Raw genomic sequence first — 7703 nt, 5'->3', positions numbered from 1 at the left:
TGTTCTTCTCCCTAGAGAAGAACAAGTCTGCAGAGCTTCCCAACCTTCCCAACGTCTGGAATAGACAGAAAATTAGAACATGTGTCTGGCTTAGTGGAGAGAAAGGCAAAGCTGCCATAGCCAGAGGTGACCCTCTTGGAGCTCCATCCACCCTGCCTTTGGGGGAATCAGTTCCTCAGAGCAGCTTTTCATGTATCACCTACTCATGTCTTCTCCTTGCCTCATGAAGAAAATTTCTCTGAGGCCCTGTCCTTTGGAGGACATTACAAATCTCAGAAGAAAATAGAATGACCAAGACATTTAGTGAGTCAGAAATCAGAGCTTTATTATAACATGAGGTAAAGGAGGAAAAGAAGACTGCAATTGGGGTGCTCCATCAAGCACAAAGTTATTCCAGGGAAGCCCCATGAGTCTTTGTGGTCTCTGCACACCAATGAATGGAATGAGAGGAAGCAGAAAGCATATCTATCAGGCTGCAGCAGGTTCTTGACCATTCAGTCCCAAGAGCTCCTCTGAAGACCAGGTCAGCAGCAGCCCCCAGAGCTGTGGCAGCAGCCAGAGCCCCCAGAAGATTCACTCTCACAGCAATCTGGGCTCTGGTGCCGGCGCCGGTGGAAGAGGTGGGGCCTGTGGTGGCTCACGCAGCAGCCACCACTCCCAGAACTGCAGCAACCCCCAGAGCTGGAGCCACAGCAGCCCCCAGAGCTGGGACCACAGCAGGAAGAGACTGCAGGGGAACATGGAGCTGGGCACTGGGGTGGGCATTTGGGGGGACACTTAGGTGGACATTTTGGGGTACACTTGGGAGGACACTTGGGAGGGGGCTGGCACTGCTGCTGGTTTTGCTGGCAAGACATGCTGGCAGGAGTGTAGTCAGCCTAAAAGATAATAATGAAACTCTTTAAATATTTCAGACCAAAGGTCATAATTGTACCTCCTCTAAAATCAATGCATGTGTAGAAGAAGAATGATATTTAGATCATACAGTCACATCAGTAACCTGAAAGAAACAACTTGAATCTTTCCTCCAGATAAAAGTACATAGATTAAAAAATCAACAGAATGAGCTTCTTATTCTTCCTTTCAGGGGAAGCTGGGATTTCTCTATCCTCACAAGCCTGAGTAGAGTATTCACAGCTCCCTGAAGTACCTATTTCCTTAATACAAGGCCTAAGGACCAGCTGGGTGTTTCAGAATACACCAAGGGGTCCTCTGGAAAATATTTCACAATGAAACCTCCAGATAAAAGGGCCTGGCTTGAAGTATTAGCCAGTTTCCATGGTGGAAATATACCCAACATGGCAGTTTTGAAGTTACCAGCGTGAAGTCACTGAGCACAGAATTGGAAAAGATGTGCACAGTTAGCTTTTCCCACCTAAATGAGCTCCAGTAGGCCTCAGAGCCTCAGTAGATTCAATGCAGACTGAGTCCTATTCCTGCTCAGTATGGCAGAACACAAGCACACAACTCTCTTTCTCCAGCCTACCTCCATCCTCCCCATCCCTCTGCCCTGCTCATACCTCTCTGGTATCCCAGGTTGCCACTCACCCTAGTCACACGCAGGAGCACAGACACGTCCCTGGGGAGTCAGAGCAGATGAGGTGCTGAAGCTGGATGTGTCTTTTATAGGCCCAGGCTTGGCTCTGGGAAGAGCATGAGGTAGCTCTTGCACAACCAGGCACGTGCTGGGTCATTCCTGACATTCTCCTGCCTCCCAGTCCCTGCAATCCAAAGAGGCCTCAGGAGCTTCCAGGACTCCTCTCTGGGGCTGGGGTCTAGAGAGGCTTTAGTCAGTCACAGACTCCACCAGGTGGGAGCCCTAACGAGTTAAGTTAGGGTACCCAAGGGACCCACACCTGGACAAGATTCTGTTCCCTGCATTTTTTTAATGCATGTCCTCTGAGGAAACATCAGTTCTGAGCCACAGCTTTCCCTGAACTTGTGGAAATGTTCCATTATGACCCCCTCCACCCTGAGCAGTTTCTTTTCCATGTTCTGTTGTAGATCTAGCCATCCCAGGGGCCTTCTACAGCCTTGGCTCTTTCTAGGTATCCCTCCCTTGCCTAGGCTCTCAGCCCTTCCTCCTGGCCTCTGGGTTTCTGCTTTTCCTCCGACTCACCATGGCAAGCAGATTCAGTGGATTAAATCTGAATTGATTCTGTCACCTAGAGCAAGGAGAATGAGAATAAACAATTCCCTCTAAAATCTAAACATTTCCTTCAGTCGGAGGAATTGTATTGAATCTGCTACTGGAATCAGAAAACCTGCATATGATAACTGGGTAATCTCTGGAAGTTGCTGGAACAATTATCAATAATTGCTAGAGTATTACTATGATACTCACTATGAGTATCACTTCTCATATGTAATCCCCATTATAAACCAGATATACCTACCTCACTGAGCAGTTTGTAATATAAACTGAAAAGTAAGAAAGAGCTAAGTATGACACTTTGTGCCTGATAGACCCTTAATAAATATATGTTTAAAAGAAAAACTAAAGCCATGTGTTGGGTACTTGCCCAGGTCTTATGTGTCATTAATTGTCCGTTTAGAGCCCTTACCCTCCAAGAGCTTAACTCAACCAGAAACTTAGATTATTTGAAACCTCTCTTGGGAAGGAGACATCATTTCTTGGGGCTCCTATGGAGAGGGCACTCCTTTCCTACCAGGAAGTAGAGGGTCAGCCAGGGATCTAGTTATTCAGAGTTCTGATTCTGGGTTGTACTAGACAGAGTTACCCATTCATTTATTCGTTTATTTTAAACAGATATATTGAGGGTGAACCTTGAAAACATTACACTAAGTGAAAGAAGCCAGTCACAAAAGACTGCACATTGTATGATGTTATTTATATGAAATGTGTAGAGTAGGCAAATCTGTGGAAATAGAAAGGAGATGAGGCTTTAACCAGTTACAGCCTCTCCCAGGCTGGCCCCCTGAAGAGCTGACTTAGGGCATCTGAGGAACGAGAGCCTGGACAAGATTCTCTTCCCTGTATCTCCTTTTATATTTATGCCTGTCCTCTAAGAAATATCAGCGTCTTCCAGGTGCTTTAGCGGGTTGGGAGAAATTGGGAAATTACTGCCAATGGATACAGGTTTTCTTTGTGGAGTAATGAAAATGTTCTAAAATTGTGGTGGTGATTGTCCAACTCTATGAATATACTGAAAACCACTGAATTTACACTTTAAAGAAATGAACTATGTAATATGTGAATTACGTCTCAATAAAGATGTTAAAATTAAAATTGTAAAAGATCGATATTCACACCTCTGATTAAAACAGAAAAACGGACTGCGCCTTCACATTGCCTAATGCCTACTTATTGGGGGAGGGGAGGATGCAGAGAAGGCATAGTTTCCCATTGTCAGCTTCTAACGGAGGGATTCTATTCTCCCAGTTATCCAATTCTATTATCAGATCTGATTCCTGCTCTCAGACAGCTTTTACCTGAAGGATAAAGTAAGTCAACAGTGTGACCAGATCAGTGTATTCAAAAGGCATTCCTTGAAAGCCTACAACATTCTTGGAGCATGTATGTCCAGACACAGGGATATAGAGGTGAATAATAAGTAGCCCATGACCTCAAGGACTGTAGAATTTAGTGGCCTTTTTGAAGATGACTGCAGACAAACATGGGCACCAAAGGAGATGATGTCTGGGGACTGAACCTCCTGAGTCACTATTTCCCAATATGGTTCGAACACGTTAGTTCATTCCACTGTCTTCATGGTGATATCACCCTTAGCTTCCTCATACTCTTTGACAAAGATACTTGTAACAATGTTGTAAGTGAGGAAGTGGGGGAGGCAAACCTGTGTTTGTGTGTGTGTGTATGTGTGTGCGCGCGCACGTGTGCGCACTGTATGTGTGTATGTTGTATTCATATAAAAGTGCAGGTGAAATGAACATGCACATACATGAGCATCTGGATTGAGTGGCTGAATGAGCAATGGAAGAACTAATGGGATCCGATCCCCTGGGAAACCAGAAATGGGATATAAGCAGCTCTTTAACGTGTCCCCTTTGTCCGTTTATAGCTCAGAAAATGTTGAGAATTGGTTCACAAGTCAGTGAAGAAACACCTGCCTGCAAGGATTCTTGCTTCTGTCTCCACAGTCCTCACACCATCGTATGTGATGCCTCTGCGCCAAGAGACCCTGTGTTAAGTTGCCCATGTTCCCTCAGGCACCAGCTAACCCATTGCCACATGAATGTTGGCAGGATCAATGCATGATTGCAAGACCTCATAAACGAGCACATAGGTGTCATGAGAAGAACATCTTGGTGGTGATTTCAGACATTTCTTCTGAAGTTCACCTCATCTAGAAAGTCAGTATCCTGCAGGCTGGTCTCTCCATGTAGCTCCTTGATTTGTCTCCCTGGGAACTTAAACTCCATATATTCCAAAAAATTATTCCCCAGGAAATGCTGGAACTTTATTTCAGCCACAGTACAATAAAAAGCTTTACATGTATCTTCATGTATCTCACCTTATTTAATAGATTCACTAATCCAAATTTTCCCTTTACTATATCTTTTAGCCCTTTGGATCTTCTTGTTGATACTGTCTGGCACTGTTTGGTTTGGGCCTGTTTTCACTCCCAAAAGAGTAAGTGTGGAGATAAGAGCTTATTTAACTATAATTTCCAAAAAGTTAAAAGTATATTTATATATGTTAATATATTACAGACATATATCAAAGATTTGTTTCACTTGTTAGTAAGGGAACCAGCACGATAGTAATGCTGGTTCAAAGAATTAGAGATAACAAAGTATATACAGTCAGAGGAAAATCTTCTAAAACAAGATTGCAAATTTAGATACATACTGGTTACACTTTTAAAAGGCAAAGAAACCATGAGGTTATAAATCTTCTGTTAAGTCCAGTCTAGCTTTACAGAATCTGGGCCTTACTCAACACCAAATATAGTAAGTAAAATCAACCCACCAATTTAAAAAAAAAAATTCCTAGAGGGTCCCCATAAATCTTAGGCAAGGTTGTTAGTTACTAGGAAGAAGTAACACTTTAAAAGACTGATCAGAAATCACTTTTTGGCTTAATTTTAAGTTCTGGACAATTTTATCCCCAAATTTTTAACAAGAAATGATTCCACAGGAAAGTGGGGCTTCAGAACCCAGGTCCAGAATGGCTCCTTGCTGAAGTCACATTTGGCTGATAGACATTAGAGGGGTATGAACTCCAGAATTCGTGTGTCATGGTCCTGCTAGAACTGGGACTCATTTCAGATCTTAATATTAGCATAGCTCATAAGAGATGTTCTAACACTGCCCCGCATCTGTTTTGCCACATCTGGGACCTGCCATTTTCCTTAGCTGGTTGCCTGGGCGAGTTTACCACTGGGGGCCATTGAACTGGCTCTTGACAGACCCATATGGGAGTCTAAAGAGCAACACCAGGAGTATGGAATATGAGAGGAGAGGAGGGCCCCGCGATAGGGAGCAGGACAGCAGAGGGGTATTCTGGGCAAAGCAAGAACTGGCCCATCTAGTATTTACATACATATTTATATGACCTAAAGAAGATTGGTTTTATACTTATCTTAATTCATCAATTCCATGATACACTCTTCTTACATTTGTTAACAGCTCTTAAATCAGCATATAACATATGATTGGTGGCATGTAATAGTTGAATTTGCAACATTTTTTAAATTATTTGTGGTGCATGAAATAAGAGTGCCCCTTACAGCTGATAGCCTCTTTACACTCATGAAATATAGTAGGTAGGAAATGGGTATGTAGATATGAAATGAAATGATGAGAGACAGAAATTGACATTGATTTAGCATTAGTTCTGTTTTCAGGAATGTTGCTTCTAACACTTTTAACTTGGAGTAATATGTTTCTTCACAGGTACTAATTAGATACTAATGCATTGTATAAACTGTCTGCCAGCACACCATGAATAGGTTTAAAAGGGCAAAATTATTCCCTTCCTGGATCTAATTTATCTGAATTATTATTCAATTCACTTTCAAACTCAGATACCTTGACAAAACATCATCATCAATGCCAACACCTTTGAAGGGCCCTCCACAGTGCCACTCCAGTGCACAGCCCATGTTCATCTCCGGTTCTTCTTGTGTGACTGACCCCTGCATGGGAAGCAGCTCCAGCTATCATCAGCTCCCAGAGTTCCAGTTACTGTGCAGTGTCAGCAGCCTTGTCTGTGCTGTACTGACTATACCTCTGTGGAACCAAAGTGCAAAGGGCAAAGACCAAGGACTTCCCCAGCCGAAAGCTGTGGTCCCTCTCTCCAGTCCTCCTAGTTTTATGCAATATCTATGCACTTACTTCCCAATAAAAACCAAGACAGAGCCCATCATTTTTCATGACCCAGACAGCACTATTTATAGACTATCATGGGATAAAACTATGTTAATTACATATGATCGCTACACACACACACCCCAACACCCTCACTGCCTATGTCCATTTATATCCAGTATTTCTATCTTCTTAATCACTGACATTAGAAGAATTTCAGTTGGATGAATAGGTCACATTAAATATTATAATTGCAATCACTGCTTATATATGCCTTGGGATTTCCCGGAGCAAGAAACTATTTCCAAAGATTCTGTGCTAAGCAAATTAGGTAATTATTAAGCAGGTCTTACAAGTATAAATGAGAGAAAGATATGATCAGGCGAATTAAAAAAAAAAAAAGAACATCTCTAAAGAGAAAACCATTTGAGAATTTCCTGGACTGTCCTCCATTAGTAAGTTCAAAAATCAGAGTTCATTAATTCACTCTCACATACATTCAGCAAGTATTGTTGACTATGTGGTCAACTCTGGGGATACAACATGACATGAAAGAAATATCCTCTCTGCCCACTGTGACTATGTTTCAATGTAGACACAGAAGCTTGACAAATAAAAGAAAATATATAATTACTAATTCTAAATGATTCTCAACTTATGACGGTTGAACTTAGGATTTTTCAACTTTATTATTTCGGTAGAAATTATACTTGGGATTTTGAATTTTAATATTTTCCAAAGCTAGCAATACATCCTATGAATGATAGTCTGTGCTGATGCCTGGCATGCTGCTGCAGCTCCCAGTCAGCCATGGGGTTGCAAGAGTAAACAGTCAATACTCTATGGTATACGCTGTTGCCAGATGATCTTGCTCAACTGTTGGCTAATGTAAGTGTTCTGAGCCTGTTTAAGGAAGGCTAGGCTAAGCTTTGATGTTTGATAGGTTAGTTATATTAAATGTGTTTTTGGCTTAGGATATTTTCAACTCACCATAGGTTTATCTGGATATAAACCCATCGTAAGTTGAGGAACATCTGTATAGGCATTCAGGTGGGTGGAACTATCCCACTGCAGGTTTTCAAATGTTGCTAGGAATTCCCATTGAGATCTAACCTTATTCCTCAAGGCCTTTCCTGACTGACTATTCTGGAGGTCCAACAGAGGTGGGTACTAAGATTGCTTAACAGCTCTCCACCACATCAGCCAGAAGGGTCTGTAGGCTGGAGAAACTGTAAACTGGGTGTCTTTGAGACATCCCCACCCTGAGGCTGTAGGAGTGAAAAGGACAAGGAAGAACCACATAGGCATCCTCTTCGGATCACTGCACATTTGGAAATGGGCTTCTATTTTGATGTGTGGATATCAAGAGGGCTTAATCCAATTACCTTTACCTGTGCATGAGAAAGAAC

The 7703-nt window shown here is 42.4% G+C and overlaps 1 protein-coding gene across 1 annotated transcript; it reads right to left on the bottom strand.

The window, feature by feature from the left end:
• Positions 1–299: 299 nt before the first annotated feature.
• On the bottom strand, positions 300–1574 carry LOC108518965 (late cornified envelope protein 2D-like). Its single transcript, XM_017857705.1, has 2 exons — positions 1549–1574; positions 300–878 (listed from the first exon to the last, which is right to left on the bottom strand). Exon 2 carries the CDS (start codon positions 855–857, stop codon positions 525–527), a length of 333 nt encoding a protein of 110 aa, XP_017713194.1. The 5' UTR covers positions 858–878; positions 1549–1574; the 3' UTR covers positions 300–524.
• Positions 1575–7703: the final 6129 nt, after the last annotated feature.

The sequence above is a fragment of the Rhinopithecus bieti genome, unplaced genomic scaffold (genome assembly GCF_001698545.2).
Source record: "Rhinopithecus bieti isolate Rb0 unplaced genomic scaffold, ASM169854v2 scaffold_45070, whole genome shotgun sequence".
In the NCBI taxonomy this organism is placed as follows: Eukaryota; Metazoa; Chordata; class Mammalia; order Primates; family Cercopithecidae; genus Rhinopithecus; species Rhinopithecus bieti.
This window is presented reverse-complemented; position numbering and strand designations above follow the sequence as displayed.

Excerpts from the sequence above, each read along its gene's own strand:
- LOC108518965 (XM_017857705.1), bottom strand. The coding sequence starts at position 857 with ATGTCTTGCCAGCAAAACCAGCAGCAGTGCCAGCCCCCTCCCAAGTGT.